Below are 19,161 nucleotides of genomic sequence, written 5' to 3' on the forward strand. Positions count from 1 at the left end.
TCCTATAGATGTTGTTTACCTTATGTATTTATTTTATGTAGAAAATAATCTGTATTTTTCTATTGTTCTCTTTCCTGTATTCTATGTTTCCTGGATATACTGTTCAGTCAAACATACCTTTAAACGCGAGCCACTGTGAGTCCAAAGCATCGAGTATTTATAGATCTTTTTAAAAGGGGTTTGGGTTTGTGGACAACAGAGAAATTACGCATTTTTATAGTGGTATTCTTTTTGAAGATAGAGAGCAAGGTATCATAGTCCAACAAATACTGACATCTGTAAAACTGGGCTACAAGTTTGTTAAGATACAATATCCTAAAATGATAATAAAAGAACTTATATGATAAACTACTAAACAACTTCCTAATGGAGTAGTTCAGAAAAAAAATCACAGTCTTTCTCTTAAACAAGCACAGACGTCTTGTGTGTAGTATGATTGTGGCCTACAAAACTAGGAAGTTCTGCTTAAGCTTCTAGATTAGACATATCTCAACAATGCTTATTGGATTGAGGAGAGATGTTTTAAAAGCACACACATGAAAATTGCATTCCTTAAATTTCTTTATAGTTTTACTGTATTTGATTTCAGATAACCATGCTTTTATTGAAATATAGCCTCTGCATTATTTTTGAGGCTTTATGATATATGCAGAACAGTATACTTGGAAGTGTTTTTATTTTCTTCAAACACTAGAAAGCAGCTAGTACAAACTTGATCTACACACCAAAACTTTCTGAATGCATCCAAATGCTTCTCAGGTATTTCTTTGTTACTTGAAGGTTTTGCATCTTCAATAATTTTTTAAAGCATTTGAGTTTCTTCAATTTTCCTATAGTTAACAGTTTTAGTATGTGTTGCCTGTGGTGTTCCAAGCTGTTTGAATCAACTTTTGCTTTCTGTTAATTTTAAAAGCTGATTTTTTTTCCCCCCTACTAGCATCAATAGCAACATTTTATTTGCATACAGTAGTAAAATGCTTTAACATACTTTACACATTGTTATGCATAAGGTCACCGTTTTGTTACATAGTTTGGTACATTAGCACAATTCTTACAGATGTCAGTGAACTCCTAGTGATGAATCACAATAATAAATCTAACATAAAAATAAAATAGAAGTGAATACTTAGAGCTTAGTTCTGTTCCTTTGAGAACCCCTACAGTTTGTTTTTTAGCAAGCCAGAAGGATAGAAACCTTAGTTTTTAAGAAAAAGAGAGAATATTATAAATTGCATAACAGCATGAGTTGGATTTTTCAGAAAATACTAAATTCTAAGACTTAGAGTAAAATCCAAATAGTGGCAGCATGGCAGCAGTACAAGCAAACAACAAAATCTGCAGAAAATTTAACTGAAAAAGCTGCTGGTTTTTGTCTGTCTTGTGACTTAGTCAAGCCATTTTGGCTTTTCATATTTTTGATAGTTTTCAGCTTGTTTCTTTTCCCTACCAATTTCATATGTGTATTTCAAACCAAGCAGGCATTTTATTGTACTTCCCCTTCCTGCTTTATCTTATTAATGAATATGGATTGTTTGCTGCACGTGAGTTTTAGTCACAAAGTTATTAATCTGTTCTGCACTGAGAGAGGAAGTTTCTGTTAATGTTAGGTCATGGTTAGACTATGGAAGTCAATGAAGTTGCATTCTAAATTAACTGCAAAGTGAGACCAGCGTATCATTCAGTGTCATTTCTGAATTACCTGATTCCATGTTCTGATTTCAGTGCTTTAGAGTTTTTTTTTCATTCCATAGCTTTGCACAAATTGGGAAGATGTCTGTTGTTAACTAAAGACTTTATAAACTTTTACTGTGTTTATGCTAACCTATATAAAATTCAGATGGTGTCCTTTCTGGGTCAAGTATCATTAGAAAGCTGTAATATTCATGTAAGGTCAGTTATGATTTTCTGCTCTCAGTCTCCTAGCACCTAGTAATTTAAAAGAAAAGGGTGAAAGATGAAATAAGGTATAGGTTAGTAGTGAGTAAAATAGGGAAATAGAGTAAAAGTCTGGATAATCTTAGAAAATGTAACTCTTACCAGTTAGGAAATTGTAACTATTTTTTCCGTGCACCAAAAATGGCTCGAATTTAACAAAAGAATTCTGGAGAGCTGTTTGATGTCTAAACTGCCAAAGCTCTACTTGTACATAAAAGACAGCAGATCTAAAATTGTTAACCACTGGCTGCTTATGTTTCATCTGAAGCTCCTAAAACATTTTTTTTTCTTTTTTTCATTCTTTGGTTTAATTTTGCAAATGATTTTCTAATGTTGTTGAAATTGATTAACTCCTTTGAGTTACCTGTCACAATGGCAGAATTAAGAATTTTGCCCGGCGCATTTTATATAGTGGCGTAAGTAGGTGGATAATCCTGATTACTCACAGCAAAAGATTAAGTTGGCTTTTATACTTCAATTAAAAGTTTTTTTGCATAACTGAAAAACTCTTAGAGGAGTGTTATTTTTATGTATTCAAAACATTTTGAATTCTATTTCAGGAGCTGAAGGGTCAGTAAAATAATATATTTAGCAGAAAGTAATGGAACTATCTTAAAACACAGGTTTAGATTAACAAATATTTCCAGAAGTTGATCTTCTGCCTGGTATTTGTAATTATAATGTATAATGAGAGAGAAGTTAAGAATTCTTCCCAGATGAACTGCCTGGATTGCAGGTAGATTTATCAAGAAATAACAAGCTCATCAAGAAGAGTTCAGTGGTACCATGATACCAGAGATGAAATTTTATTCTTTAATAAGTTTATTAGAGTTTCACTATTGTATTCAGCAGGCATAGGATTTTACACTGGACCATTACAGAAAGTGAAACTTGATATAAATGTCCTAGAGATAGGTTAGGTATAGGTATCTTCTTTTTTCCCAAGCATTGAAATTCCTAAAGTTATAAAACTATTTGTTAATCAGGCCAGGAGTCTTTCTGTTGAAAAATGTATTTTCTGTCTGTCTTTTGTTATTGTATATTTAGATTCATGTCAGGAGTGCCTAGAGTATTGAACAGATGTTTTTCATGGGAACTCCCTTTTAAAGTAAAATCTCAGTAATTACATGAGACAATGCTGGTTTATGTTTACTGGAAACAAAATGAAATGTTCCCAACTGATTAAACTGCTTCTTCAAATAATGCATCGAGAGTGGAATTTGTCACATTTCTGAAGTTAGCATGGAGTTTTACAGTCTGCACAGCAATTCCAATTGGAGTGATCATTAAAACATACTTTATTTAGCTTTGGGTTTCTCTTATTTTCTTTTCCAGTAGCTAAAATTCTTTTTCAGAAGTGCAAAGCATCCAAGATGTTAACATTAAAATCTGGGACAGAGTAAATTCTCAGTTGTGTTGGAAGTGACAGGCATGATCTTCAGCCTGTCAGACTGATTGTCAAGACAACACTTGACCATCCAAACTAGCATTCCCATTTGTATCATTGTGATTTTTGTCCTTTATAAAAGATTCTGAGAATTGACTAGTGAAGAGTTTAGGTTTCCAAGTAGCTTTCTCAGGCCTTCTATGCTTATGAGAGAAGTTTGTTGGATTTGAAAAGTCTTTCGCTGTCCTCAGACAGTAGTGTTATTTTTTCTTATGGTAATGAAACATTATTTTTGGATTACATAATTATTGGGAAGTCAAGCTATTTGGAAAGGGACAGATTTGATTCCTTTTGGTGTATATTAGCTGGTCTTACGGTATGCTGTTCCTAAGCTAAATTCCACAAGAAATTGGTACTGGTGCTGTAATATCACCTTTATGAATTCCGTAATGCATTGTTAATGCTCTAGCTTCCCTTAGTAATGGTTTCTTCTGTTATTTACAAAATAAATAAAAATGTAAATTCTTTTGTTACTTTTCCTCAAATTTTTATTTTGAGATGGAGAAATCAGAGCAAACATAGATTGTATGATCTTATTTATGAAGAAGTGAACAGAAAGGATAATTTTGTACTTGATATTTTTGTAGGTATAAGCCTATGCAGAAAGTGGATGGAGTTGCAGATGGCTTCACGGGAAGTGGTCAACAGACAGGCACATCTGTTGAACAAACTGTGATTGCCCAAAGTCAACATCATCAACAGTTTTTAGGTAAGAAAGCAGGTTTTACACTGCTGTATAAATAAGTAAGATGAACGTCATTATCACTGTGAATATCAAGTCACTCAAGTACAGTAGTTGCTTCTAAAGTTATTATGCCCTCTTTAAAATTCTTACAACAGAACAAAAAGGCATTTAAATTACATGTGAGCTGTGTTGTGAGCTTTATGTAATATTTAATATGCATCATATAAGTATAAAAGGAAAAAATACGCCAATTCTGTATTTGTGTGATATATTTAATATTATATAAATCACAATGCAGTTGCTGTGCGAAGTTATGTTAGACATACATATTGAAATTCCTGCGATTAAAGTTGTTCCCTGCATGTGCATTACAGTGCATTTTATTTCATAAAAGGGTGGTGGTGGCGTTGCATTACTGTTGCAGGTTAGCCTTCCAGAGGGCTGTTTTGAAAGTGTGCTGTAGTGTTATAAGTGGAAAGAGCCTAATAGTTTCAACCGGAACCCCAAAGTTCATGTTTAAAAATGTCCAATTTGTGGATTCATTGATCCAGCTAAGCATGTATTCTCAGTAATGGAAACAAATGGTAATTTAGTTATTTGTTTATGCAGAAAGACTCTTTGGCTGTGTTATTGCAAAAGGTGTAGGCTTATTTGGTTGGGATTTTCAAGCACCAAATCTTTTGGCCTAAATTCGCTGTTACTGAAATCATTGGGAGCATAAGGGTAGCATTAAAATGTTTTGAATCTTCCTTTCCAGGTACCTTTCAGTCCAGCATTTTTCTCTTATATCAGCTTGTCTCTTGGAAACATTTGTGACAAATAGTAAAAGCACACATTGGCTCTACATGAAAGTCTACTAAATTTCAAATAAAAATGTATATTGAGTCTACTAAGCCCCATCATACCTGGCTACATAGAAACTCTTCAGTTGAACAGGAAAAAAACTATTCAAGGATTAATCTTTCATACACTGACATAGATATTTTCCTTCATCCTGTCATACTCTGAAAACGTGTGTGTTAGCTTTTCTGTATAGGTGTAGTATGTACATGACATCTTTTTAATGTCTTCAAGAATGATTTTATATTTTGTTTTGATCTAAAAATGCTGGCTGAATTTGTTTACAATTTTAACATATGACAGGTATGAAAGACTTTTTTCTCTTTGAATATTATGACCTTTTAGAATTTATTTCTTTGTATCATCCTTAAATTTTTTCTTAATCATACTGTAACTGGCACTGTTCACAATAGCCCTCTTTCATTATGTTGTCATGGAAACAGATGCATCTCGAGTACTTCCAGAGTTTGGAGAAGTTGAAATATCTTCTCTACCAGATGGTACTACCTTTGAGGACATCAAATCACTGCAGAGTCTTTATCGAGAGCACTGTGAGGTATTTCCTATAAACCGTTTATTTTTTAAAGTTCATGACTTCTAGTGAAGGTCAGTACAAGACAGTAATGCCAAATATATTGCAACCATGTTAGTGGTATGTGACTTTCCCCCAGGGTATTTTGCTTATTTCATTGGAAAGGACTTTAGTAAAACAGTTTTTCTGGAGGGTGCCCTTTACAGGGGAAAAAAGTAATATATAATAGACACTGAGAATGAAATGTAGTTACATGTATGTTTTCAGAATGTTAGAGAAACTAGACTTCAGATTGTACGTGCAGATCTTTGGTTTAGTCAATAGGAAATGTAAATCAGGTTAAATTATAATTTTTTTTTTTTTACATTAAAAGCAGTAACTTTTTTCTCATTTTAAAGAAACATTGAGACGTTTAAGCCACATTTGATACTGAACAATGTCTTTTAAAATTATTTTTGAAGGTGCTTTCAAACCTATACTGAATTATGAAAATTAATAAAGTGGCAGGTTTCCTTTGTGTTTGCAGTACTGTTAAATATTTTCTTTGGGTGAATTCCTCTGATATGTTTACATAGGCCATGCTCATTTCTGGAGGCTTCCACACATGTGCACTTGACTTCACTCAAGTCTCTGTGCACACTAGTTTATAGTGCTGGATAATTTATGGATATCAAAGCTATTAAAACAGATACTATTTATAACTTGAGAAATATACAGTTTGCCTTTGCTCTACTACGTGATGAAGGAAAAAAAGCTATAGATCGAGTTGGAGCTTGGAGTGGTGGGAAGCTGAGTAGAAGACAATCTGTACTTGTGTTTTATTTTCTCAGGCAATACTGGATGTGGTTGTGAATCTTCAATTCAGCCTGATAGAAAAATTGTGGCAAACTTTCTGGCGCTATTCTCCCTCTGCTCCACCTGATGGCACTACTATTACTGAACCAAGGTCAGTAAAAGTTTCTCTTCCTTTACTCCTTCTCCTGATAATATAATACAGGTGTCAAATAAAAAAAATCTTACTGGTTTTACCTGCTGAGTAATAATTTTTTTCATATGATAATTTTTCAAATTAAATTTATGTTGTCTGGCATTTCTGTATAGGCTGGGTGTATGCCAATGTGCAGTCTTGAAACGATTGTGTCGACCATTTTTTTTCTTTGCTTGGGCAACTACAGTAAAGGTGTCTTTTCCCAGTATTCTATCCAGTTCTTTTAAGCCAAAAGCATCGTTCATACCTCTGCATAATTTATGAGCTGTAGCAGAGCTATGGAGGCATTTTTAAAATCCATTTCCTTGTGACACAATGTGTAAAGAAGTTCTGTTGGTTGTAGTTGAGACATCTATGACATCTTTATAAAAGAATACATTTTAACACCCATTGCAGGTTTTTACCTGCTGTAAATGCATTACCATTTATTTGTTTGCTACGTTTTTTCACACCAGCAATCTGAGTGAAATAGAAAGTCGACTTCCAAAAGCAAAGCTGATTACTCTGTGCAAGAATGAGTCTATTCTAAAATGGATGTGTAACTGTGACCATGTGATGTACCAGGCTTTGGTGGAGATTCTCATTCCTGACGTCCTTAGACCTATTCCTAGTAAGTGAACACCTGAAATATTTTGTAAAGATTTTTGTGTATGCCTGCCTGTGGTGGTGGTGGTGGTCTTGTGCCTCACAGGACAGCTTTAGGAATAAGTTTGAAAGTTAAGAAAGTATTGTGTGTCATTTATCCTTAATTTTGTTGTGTAGGAAGTTGTGCTGAGAGTTGATGTATGCTTGGTATTTTAAAAGTAACTGAGGATTTTAGTACAGTTGGAAGATCTAGTTTTCAAGATATAGTTTCATATTAAAGGTACTTCTTTCTCCATGTGTTATGTTTTCAGACAAAAATGTTTTCCTTTTACCCTGGCTCTAGACTACCTGATAGACTTAGACATAAGTCCTGTGGCCTTAAGCCAATGTGCACTAATGTCAGTCAGTCCTTGCACTAAATTCAGTAGGTTTTATTTTAAACATTACATATTAATCTTTGATCAGTCTGCAAAAAAATGTATATGATCTTTGTGATTCCATTTCTGGACAGTTAGTCTTTTGTTCCTTATCAGTGGCTGCTGAAATCAATTTTAATGTCTGTTAAGGCAATGAAAAATTAACTCAGAAATTTTTAGTCCAATTTATTATTCCAGTCTACTGTTCTTTCTGTCATGCCTCCTGCATGAAAGAGTCAGTAACTGTTGGGCCATTCAACCATTACGAGGAGTGCAGCTTTCTTTTCAAAGTTAATTTTACTAAAATCCATTGTTGCTTGAGCAGTGTATTTTTATGGCTATTTTTGGTAGAAAATGAATTTATGTGAAGAAAGTTGAACTCCTTTATAAAGCATTTATTGTCTCGCATATGCTGTGCTAAATATTATAAAGAAATCACGTTAGCAACCCACTATAAATGTCGTAACTCCGACATACTATATCCTTTCCATGAAAAAACAGTAGTCACTTCATAAAGTTGGATTAATATTTTTAAAAAAGTTAGGGCCTTAAGTAGGTTTGCAGCTAACAAAGCTATTTTGTCATGCTGTGAACACCTCTTCTGCTATAGTGACTCCAGTAGTAATAAGCACTCCGTAAGAATATTTGCAGGTAATGCCTTGCAGAAAAGTTTTATTGACTTTTTGCTTGTCAGTGAAATAAAATTAGGTTTCAGTAAATTATGTATGATACAAAAATAAATTTGGAACTGGAAATGTATAAAATCTGAAGGTTGGCCTTTTACAAAGGCAGTTTTACTTTTTTTTAAGGAAAGAGTAAGTTCTTGGTAGAGATTGACATAATTTATCTTTTCATCTCTGTAGCAGAATAAAGGAAAAATGCTTTACTCAAATACATGCAATTATTGACAACCATTACTTGTATAAATTATTCTGCATTGGTTTATATTTTATGTTTTACTTTTCTATCTAGTGACAATGCAAGTAGGTAGGTTATTAATTTTGGAGTAATATACCCTATCACAAGCAAATAGGCAATGATAACCCTCCCCCCGCCCCCCCAATTTAATTACAACATTTAATAGGTTTAATTAAAACTCTCTCTTCCAAAAGCATATTATTTTCTAAATAAAAAGGTGGTGCAGACATGGTTTTTCATCAAACCTGCTTTTTGCCTTGCTTTTCACTTGCTTCTCCTGCGCAGCCTGGCAGTCTCTAAAGAAGTTTTTATATGATAGCTCCTGAGCTTGTGGTGTCTTCCTGCTTTGTTTCATAAGATGCATTGGGCGTTGCCAGTACAGGGTTTCAAGAAAATGTGACACAATCATTTAATATCAATAACTACAGGCATCAGATCCTTTTCATGCTATTTCTATCTAGAATTACCAATCATATGTGAATAATTGATACCTACTGTGTTTGACATTCCTGTTTTGGGAATGATTATCAGACTTCTTGATGCAAAAACATCATCTGATCCCAGGACAAATTCATCCCAAGAGATTTCGGCCTCTATTTTGTGAACAGTCCAGTGGTCTTCTGCTCAGAAGTCCACCCACTGAGCTACCTTTGGAAGACAGATAATGTATTTTCTTATTTTTATCTTTAGGACCAGCTAACTAAATGGCTTTTTCTAGTCAGCTTTCCTGTAATGATGGTCCATACAAGTTCTCTCTTCACTGTGAAATATTTAAAATATTAGTTTTTTAACTCCTGCTTTTGAATTAAAATATCTCCAGCCATTACAAGAGACCAAGAGAAAGGCTTAAGGTTGTGCTTAATGGTTGACTATGACAATAATGGACCTAGGTGAAGTAGACAAATTCATCATCTTCTGTGGGAAAATAGCAGTTTATAGGAAAGTTTGGACTCTGTAGAGGAAAGGGGGCTGTAAATGCTTCATCAAAGGCATGTTTATGATTTTTTTTTTCCTGAATAAATGGAAAGATATTGACAGCAGCTACTCAAAATAGGAAAAAATATTAATTTGGAAAGTGCTTCAAGTAAGCATATGGGTTTTTAAGGTTTTTTTTTTTTCATGTCTAGATTTTCAGTGGTTTTCTTTTAGAAAAGTCTTACTGTGCTACTCAGCTGTGTGATACACGTTACTGGAGTAGAAAAAAATATTACCATTGAGGAAAAAATTGTTTTATTTTTAACCTCTACATTAAATTTGCTGGCCGAAATGTTTAACACCCACAGAATGAATGAAGAATTGCTGTATATAAAACAGCAAAATTCCTTTTCCTAAGAAAAGTGAAATGCTGTCCATTTGAGTCAGGAATAAAGACCATAATTATCTTTGGCAATAGACCAGAGCTATTATGTTTTAGAATGGACTTTTTGCATCTTTGCAAGTAACAGAATGGACAGTAACAAACTTGCCTGTGAGTTAGTTTCTATCATAGGTGGAGAATTTGTGCTAAACATATTTCCACACCATATTACACAATTCCAGGCAGACAAAAAATTAAAGTACTGGTAAGAGTGTAAAGCCTTGTTTTTATGAGATTTGCATGTCAGAGGGTTTTCAGCTGGAGACTCAGGCTTTTTAGGTACTTACTCAAATCAAACTTTCCATCGGTAACTGCCATTGCAACATCATTTACTATGTGTCTAGTAACATTTAACTATCTCAGGCCATTTACTTTGCACCATACTCACCATGTGATTCTCTGGAAGGGTTTTCTTGTTTTTCTATGATAGTCAGACAAACTTAAAAGAAGGCTTTAAGGATATAGGCACTTAAGGTTTTGGTAATGGCTAGATGTGTACTTAAGGAAGGAGTATGAGAAAAATTCTGTATTTAATATGGTATCTCCAAAGCTCATTAGAAATTCATGGTTGTTCTATACAATATTGATGCCTGATTATCTACTTTAGCTATTTCATTTGTTTAGAACTTAGAATGCCTTTCATTTGCTCCTCTTTCTTCCTTCCGCTCTTAAGGCCTGAGCTGCTTTTCCGTATTTTTTTTTAAAGGAGATCAGCATTACAGTCATGCAAATAATTTTGTAATATATAGTTGGGTGAAAAAGAGTAATAAGCGAATTAGAATTGAAAAAGCAGTAGTATTTTTCTTTAAGTGTCTAAGTATCGTTCATACGGTATTTACATAATTCCTTGCACTTTGCATTTTCTTGTTCTATAGGTAAGAAAATGTGAGTCAATACATAGTTAATTAGTAAGTGCACAGAAATAATTTATAAAGCAGCACAAATGAGCTAGGTGATTGACAGGATTGAAGAAAAAAGCTTGTTCTTCATGTGGAAACCTCAAGAGAGGAAAAAAAAACCTGTTACCATAGAGTGTTCAGCTAATACAGATATTTTGTAAGATCAAATTGTGTTCAGCTAGGCATCCAAATGTGTGGTCAGTTATACAAATTACTGATATGGATTCTGCAGCTTATCACTGCAAATTTGAAGACGTGAAAAAGATGTCATGAAGAATACACTTTTTCTTTTAGTAGATTTACTTTGCTAGTAGAAAGCTTTATTAAAAAAGGGATCTTCAATAATTCAAACGGTAAAAGAGCATTTCTCAAAGACAAGTTCTAACAGCATTAATTTCTTACTCTACCAGAGTATTCAGCCTTATAAACAGAATCCAGTCAGTCTTTACTTGGACTGTTTCTCCTTACATGTAGCTAAAGTAGTTTGAAAATAAATATTATTTCCTCCTTCTAGTTTTTTCCTCTTCACTTTTGTAGTTGCATTCATTCTCTACTAGTCTTTAGAAACCTGTAGTTTTTTCTTTTTGTCTCCTCCTTTTTGCAGCTGTTTGAGTGGATGCTATTATGTCAATGAGCAAGTGGTAGGTATGGGGAAGTGAGGTTTCTACTACTCAGGAGATACAATTATCTTTTCTCCAGGTGCAGTTCATTGGGAAAATACTTCCTGTCCTCCTCCTTTGAAAAATTAAAACTTATATTTTGAGTAGTACAGATTGCTGTAAGGGCTTCTTCAATTTCTCTCTAAATCTGTCAGCCACTCAGCAGTTCTGTGGGTGCTATAGTAAAGAAACAAAAGTGCACACAGATCCCACAGCCATTTGAATAATCTCACTTTCTCTCAGTGAAACACGCTCCTATATCTTGCTTATTGATGATATCTTTAAGCTCTGCATGTTGGATTTTGTTCTTTAAAACTGAAGTAAGCAGCACCATGACATGGCTTAAGGTTACTTTGGCCTTATTTGAAGAAACTGTGGTACTCCAATAACTGGATTTTTTTCCAGAGTTTTGGTCTTTAAAAGAGGTGCTTAGATGAAATGGAAAGCTGAAAGTTTGTGATGGAAATTTCTATCACAACTGCTGAAATTACTGATGTTCTTCTATAGGAGTGCTCAAAACAATACTACTGGTCACAAACTTCTTGAAAGATTGTTAGGTGAGGAAGTCGGAACCGCTTATTTTAAACCAAAACTAAAATCATGATTGCATAATCTATATCTGAATGAGGCATTTTGAACTTAGACTGGATTTGTCTTTTAGTAAGTAAAAGCAGCGGACCTGAACGTTGAGTACGTAAGTACTGAGGATGCAAAACATTTCAAGACAGGTACAGTGCTTTCTTTTCATTCTGTTTTTATTCTTTAACGCACAGGTGCCTTGACCCAAGCCATTCGCAATTTTGCAAAAAGCCTTGAAGGTTGGCTTTCAAATGCCATGAACAATATTCCACAGAGGATGATACAAACCAAGGTAGACAAAACTGTTGCAGTATTATTCTTGCAATGGCAAACCAAGTGGGCAGTAGTATCTAAAAGCAGTAACATTTTAACTTTAATGGTAAATTTCCTGTTTAGCATCAAGCATCAAATAATGGGAGAGGAAATAACTTAGTTTTGTCAAAAAAACATAAGAAAGAAATTATTTGATGTGCTACATGGACATAATTCACATATGAGGACTCTTTAATATAGAATATTAAAATGAAGGTAAAGACTCAATCTGTAGAATTAATATACAAATAGAGAGTACAATATTTTAAAATAAATAAATTTCCTCATAGGTTGCCGCTGTAAGTGCCTTTGCCCAGACTCTGCGAAGATACACATCTCTTAATCACCTGGCTCAAGCAGCTCGTGCTGTGCTTCAAAATACTTCTCAAATCAACCAGATGCTCAATGATCTTAACCGTGTTGATTTTGCCAATGTTCAGGTAAAATGCAGCTTTTAATAACAGGCTTCTTTTAAAAAAAAAAAAAAGTGTTATTTCCTCTATGACTTTGAACTTTGTTAGCTGTTATTATCAAGAAGGTGAAGTGAGAACATTTTGCTGATTCATATATGCAGTGATTCAGCCCAAACGTGACAGCTTACACTTTAGGAAAGTAAGAGCTCAGAATCAATATCTGTTTCCATTTACTGTCTTGAAATGCACATATTCTTCCAACTTCTAAGCAAATGTAGAGCAAATACATTCTTAGAATACCATGAATGATGTCTTAGTAGTAGCATAAATGATATCTTAGAATTAGATCTCAGGTAGTAGCATAGCTTCTGAATGTCTCTAAAAGCTATTAAATGCACAACATTGTTTTTAGTAGAGACTGTTTTGTTATTTCAAAGACAATGCCATTAGTATACTTTATGTAAGTGCCTATGTTTACATTTACAAGATCTCCTGAGTAATTGATTAGATTAGTACAGACTAGAACTAGTTTCCAGTTAGCTATAGAATATAAATTTATATTTTCACTAAGCTTAATTTCTCCACCTGTTTCTGCTCCTCTGAGGAAAAGTATTTTTTTCCTTTTGCCCAACAAAGTGAAATGTTCCAGATTACTGGTAGTTCTATGTTTGTCTCTTTTCCCTGTGAACGAGTGTTTTAATGTATTTGTTAATAATCTTAACAAAAGTCAGTCAAGAGTACTTGACCAAAGATACAATACGTTAACATGAATAGAGAGTCTGTGAATGAGGTGTTAACTCGGCACATGATAGCTAGAGTTTAAGGACATGGCTTGCAGTTAGTGAGTCTTCATTTTTGTCTCTTAGTTTCTGAATTGACCCGCTAGCCTTATTTAAACTTGATAACACTCACTAAATTGCTTATTATTGTATGCAGAGTGTGTTTCTCCATTTGCGTGCAGTTTATGTTGTACTTTAAGTAATGTAATCTATTACTGCCTATAGTCAGCAAACAAAACAATCCTTATTTACACACAAAACTTTCTTTTATAAGATAACAGAAATTGTCTTTACGCTTAACTTCTTCAGAACGAAAGGAACCTTGCACTTGATTTCTTGCTGCTACTTTTATTACCTTAGCCCCCCATTTAACTGTTCTTCCTGCTTGCTGTGCCTTGTAGTCCCAGAAAAAACTGACAAGTCCCAAATATTTCTGTAGAAAAATGATAAATGGGGAAAATAGAAGCCTTTTTTGAAAATGAATCTGGAAAACTGTAATATACTTGTGTCATTTCCATTGTTTGTTCTCTTTTTTTTTTATTTGATGTCTGCTCTTATATGTTATGCTTTCCCATCCATTTGCTTTCAACAAAATCATGATAGAAAAATAAAAACTGCATCTCAGTTTGTCTAGTAAGTGGGGTTTGTCCTTTTCATCCATTGAATTGCTTAATCTTTGAGAAAGAATTACATACTGTGCTTTGGATTATGTATTGTTAATTCAAGAGTTGCCATGTGCTGTAACAGGAGCAGGCTTCCTGGGTGTGCCAGTGTGATGACAACATGGTTCAGAGACTAGAAACAGATTTCAAGATGACTCTTCAACAGCAGAGCACTCTGGAGCAGTGGGCTGCCTGGCTTGATAATGTAATGATGCAAGCGTTGAAACCATATGAAGGAAGACCCAGCTTTCCTAAAGCAGCACGGCAATTTCTGTTAAAATGGTCTTTCTACAGGTAGTATTTAATAGACTTCTAAAACATTCTAACTATTCTGTTATTTGCTGAATTGTTCACTGCAGTAAAGTTGACAGATGTAATATCACACAGTGGCTCTCTAGGTCATGAAAAATGTGGGGGATTTTTCAGAAAATTATTGTTGTTAACCTTGAACTCAGGGCTACTTGCAAATCGGCAGGGACTTAAATGATCCTTGTTTATTGTTGTAAAGGCCATGTGCAAATGAATGCAGGTGGAATTTTGTCCTGAGTTAGAAACATAATACAAAATTTTTGGGTTGAATACACAATTATTAAGCCACTATTTTTAATATTATTTATTAAAACACTGTGATATCTATGTTTATTACATAAGGAAGACAAAACCTGTTTTTAATGTGTAAAACAAACATTAAGACAAGCATTCCATGTTAGCTGCTTATTGAAACAGTTATCAGAGTAAACCTCGTTCTTTGAAAATGACTGTAGCAATTACTTGCTGAAGATACCAGAATTTGTCAATATCATATGTACACACAAGCCTATCTTTTTGTAATTTTAAGTTTCAAAGTTTTAAAATTGTGGCAATTAAAACCTTTGTACTGGGAAGATGGACACATCAGACACTATTTAAGCATTAGTTTGTTTAAAATTGAATTTCTTACCATTTTAGTTGTTTATGTTTTCAACAAAGTTTTCTTTCAAGTTAGGTTTTACACATGGTCAAGTATTGCTAGTTATGCATATACCAAAACAAAGAAAAACTGAAAACAAAACAATCTGGTTATTTCTTATGTAACGTAGTGTCCAACAATACCTTCAGAGAAAGGAGAGAAGCAAATGATTGCCTTTCCTGGACATCTCTTTCTGAAGACACCACAAATCAGACATTTGTGGATAACATTACTTTTGAGAATATTAGTTTTGAGGTGACATGTCTACATGGATAAGTGTTAAAATGACTATGACATATAATAAATAAATATATATATTTTTCTATTTTTGAATAGCTCAATGGTGATTCGAGATTTAACCTTGCGCAGTGCTGCTAGCTTTGGCTCTTTTCATCTGATCCGCTTGCTTTACGATGAATACATGTTTTACTTAGTAGAACATCGTGTTGCTCAGGCAACAGGAGAGACACCTATTGCAGTTATGGGAGAGGTAAGATAATATGTAACAGACTAGATTGATAGATTTAGTGATGAATTTGGGTATGTGTCTTTGCAAACTTTTTAAACGTTTATGTGGAGCTGTAGGATGTTCTGCAATATAACAATAGGTTGGGTTACAAATACGTACAACAGTTTCCAACTTGTTTCATTGGTTGATTGTCAGAGTACTAAGATCACATTGAATTCTAACAACCAATTATTTCCAAATGAGCTTGCTCCTTTACAAATCTGCATACAGATTCATGTGCACAGTTTGAAAGATGTTGATCAACATACAGCCTTTTTCCAGTTTTTGAGAACTGAGTATCTTATGTGAAAATAAAAAAAGAAGAGAGTAATAGGAGGCTGTTGCTTATGTGGATCTGTTTACATGTATTTGCACACATTTTGAATTCCCACACAATTGTTATCAAAAGTGGGCTGAGTACCCCCATTGACTTCAGAAGGATGGCTTACGTGCAGAATTTTGGCTTGTATGGTACTGTTCACAAACATGTAGTAAAACCAGCGCAGACATACATAGATGTTTGCAACACAGTTGATCGTCATACATGTGTTTCAAAGATCATTGGTTTCAAAAACAGAACAAGAGTCTCAGTTAATAACCAGTTTTTTATACTCATCTATGGCATCTGCAAGGCAAAGTTTATCTCATCCCTCTTTTTTCCAGTAGTTCATCTAACCTTTTATTTTGAGTGAGACAGTGAGGAGTGCATGGATTGTTATCAAAGAATTGCACTTCAAAAGTGCTGGAAAATGGATATATTTGAAAATATGCTAGATAGTTAATGGGACAGATTTGTTACATCTTTACATTTGGGAGTCACTGTATCGTGTTCTATGTTACCGATAAATCGCAAGTCATTTTGCGAGTTGATTTGGCATCAGGTATCATTCTTCCCTCAAGATATATTGATACGCTCCTTAAATACTATAAATAGATGCTATACTTTCAAGAGAAATTGGAAATGTCTCAGCTTTATTTGTCAGGTGATTTTATATCATGTGGCATGACATGTTTCAGAAAAACTAAATAACATTGTTTCTGCTTAGTGACCAACCAATAGTATATTTACTTAATCTCTGCCTTGTGTTTGCAGTAAGGTTGTACACAAGTATACAGTTACTACATTCTTGTCGTCTTCACAGACGTTGTATATGTTAGACATAAATGTATGTAGGGTCTTCTAAAAAGTTTATGTAGACTAAAGATGGAGATATTATGAGGAAGTAAGTAACCCAAAACTTTTGGAGGTGAGAGGGGCAGAACAGAATTAGTAAATACTCATTAAATGCACGTCTTTTCATGTTTCTGTGTATTCAATGACTGTGACTGAAACAAAATGAGGAAGTCTAAGACTATGGTCTGACAAACACCACAAGACAGTATAAACTGGTGTTGCAACTGAGAAAAGCATTCTCATTTTTCTCCCTTCCTCTTCTCCCAGCTTTGGACACAGGCATTGGCAAAGTTGTTCTGAAAAAGACTGGTGGTATAATTTATGGCTAGAAATGTATTTATCTAAATAATGCACTCCTTTAATTTGAGATTCATTGATGGCATTTTCCTCTGCCGATTCCTATTTAAGAGAAACTTAGAAGATTCAGAGAAGGAAAGGGAGGAAGGTCATACATCTAGCTTGTGAGCAACTTTTTTGAAAAGGTCTTTTTTTGATGTAAGTAAATTGGTTACCAGATTGTAAACCCTTTCTCAGCAGTGCCTTTCATCTACCTTACAAGTAGATTTGCAACACTGTGACACACCTTCATTTTTGTTCCAGCACAATTAAAGTTGTCTCTGGGAAATTTTAAAAAGAGCTTTTTGTTAAAATGTTGGCAGTTCAGAATGGATATCCATCATAATTTATGGCTTTATACAACACAGAAATAGCTCACTTCAAGCAACAAAGGCCCTGATGACGTAATCTTAAAAAAGTTTGTACTTCCCCATTTTAATTTTTAAGGGTTTACTTAGTGATAATTGTCTTAATAAGCACAAGACTAGGATGGAATGAAAAATGAATTACTGTACTATGGATGTGGCTGCAGCCAAGATCATGCACTTGAATGCTAGCCTCAAACCAGTGGAGCACAGATACTCTAAGTTCATGTTTGCTTAAGACTGTGTCCAGTTTTTTTATTGTTTATTTTGCAGTTTGGTGATTTAAATGCTGTGTCCCCTGGAAATATGGATAAAGGTAAGCATTTTAATCTCTCCAGTGTATAATTCTGGATAGAGCTCATGTGTCTCTTGGAGCAAAATATGTCCTTATGTTTTTAAAATACAGTAAAACAGAATTTAAAGCTGTTTTATGCATGGATTTATACATGCTTTAAAGTGCATGTATATGTTATACAGATATGTTAATATATTATATGGATACAATAAGCTATCTAGGTAATATGCAGCATATAATAATGACTACAATATTGTAGGTTTGTTTTAGAATAAGAATATATTTTGAAGATGTTTATTGACACAAGAAAAGTTCCAATTTTTATGCAGAATTTAGTTGTATCTGATAGGACAGAGGAGGGTAACAGCTGTGGGAAGAAAGACAGAAGTATGCTTATGTATGTTTATCTGTAGTAAATGTTTTGCTAAGTGAAGAGGGCAGAATTGCATGCAAGTAGTTGTCAGATAACTTGTCAGTGAAGAGGATAGAAAGAAATGAGTTCCTTATAACCTCTTCATGCCATATTTTGATATACATTCTTATACTGACTAGTTGAGTGATTTGGGGTGACTTGACCCAAATCAAAATTTGGGGTCAAGTCACCCCAAATCTCTTCACCTCAGTTTCCCTTTCTGTAGCTAAGAGTAACAACTCTTTTGTTCATCATGTCTTAGGGATGAGAGGCATTTTGCAATATGAAGTTAACATTGTTTGTTAGAGATTGGTTTTGAGATTGCAGTTGTTTTTTCCACATACTGTATCAACAGTGTGTAACTCAGGTAATCAAAGCTGACAGTCTGTTTGCCTGTTTGAGATAATCATTGACTTTTTCCATTAAAATTTTAAATTTTCAGTTCGTGCTTTATCAGATTGCTAATCTTCCCTGTATTTTTGAATTTCAAGTATTATTTGCAAAAAAAAAAAGGCCCTTGTATTAGATTTTTTCCCCTCGGTGCTAGTTTCATGGTGGTTTGTTTGTGCAGATGAGGGCAGCGAAGTTGAAAGTGAAATAGATGAAGAGCTGGATGAAAATGGAGAGCCACAAGCCAAGAGGGAGAAAACAGAGCTAAACCAGGCGTTCCAGGTGGGCTGCATGCAGCCAGTGCTTGAAAGTGGAGTACAGCAGAACCTCCTGAACCCAATTCATAATGAGCACATTGTTGCAACTACTCAGACTATCAGACAATGCAGTGCTACTGGAAATACATATACTGCAGTCTAATATGAAGCCTCCCCCCCGACACACAGCCCTTTGGGTTTAATATGAAAAAAAAAATAAAGAGAATAAGTCCGAAGGTCGACTGTTGTCAAATTTTAGCTGTGCTGAACGTTATTTTATTGGAGTTGTTAAATGGAATGGGTGTATGTATTTTGCCAGATCTGTTTAAAAAAAAAAAAAGAGATTTTTTGGTAAACAGAATCATTTTACATTGGCCGCTCAGTATGAAGAGTTTTCTTAATATCAAATGCAAGGAAGATTTTTGCAAAGCTTAATGTTAATGTTTTTGTCCTCTTATGATAATTTAAA

The 19,161-nt window shown here is 34.1% G+C and overlaps 1 protein-coding gene across 1 annotated transcript in view; it reads left to right on the forward strand.

Annotated features, from left to right (window-relative positions):
- Positions 1-18,897, forward strand: part of RFX3 (regulatory factor X, 3 (influences HLA class II expression)) — a 62,338-nt gene extending 43,441 nt beyond the window's left edge. Inside the window, exons 7-16 of the mRNA XM_009327218.1 lie at positions 3,970-4,091; positions 5,351-5,463; positions 6,270-6,385; positions 6,883-7,037; positions 12,035-12,132; positions 12,443-12,592; positions 14,092-14,300; positions 15,292-15,445; positions 17,612-17,654; positions 18,617-18,897. Coding sequence (XP_009325493.1) covers positions 3,970-4,091; positions 5,351-5,463; positions 6,270-6,385; positions 6,883-7,037; positions 12,035-12,132; positions 12,443-12,592; positions 14,092-14,300; positions 15,292-15,445; positions 17,612-17,654; positions 18,617-18,855 — 1,399 coding nt within the window. The 3' untranslated portion in view covers positions 18,856-18,897. The remainder of the gene's footprint in view (positions 1-3,969; positions 4,092-5,350; positions 5,464-6,269; positions 6,386-6,882; positions 7,038-12,034; positions 12,133-12,442; positions 12,593-14,091; positions 14,301-15,291; positions 15,446-17,611; positions 17,655-18,616) is intronic.
- The last annotated feature ends 264 nt before the right edge of the window (positions 18,898-19,161 follow it).

The sequence above is a fragment of the Pygoscelis adeliae genome, unplaced genomic scaffold (assembly GCF_000699105.1).
Source record: "Pygoscelis adeliae isolate BGI_AS28 unplaced genomic scaffold, ASM69910v1 Scaffold26, whole genome shotgun sequence".
Taxonomy (NCBI): domain Eukaryota; kingdom Metazoa; phylum Chordata; class Aves; order Sphenisciformes; family Spheniscidae; genus Pygoscelis; species Pygoscelis adeliae.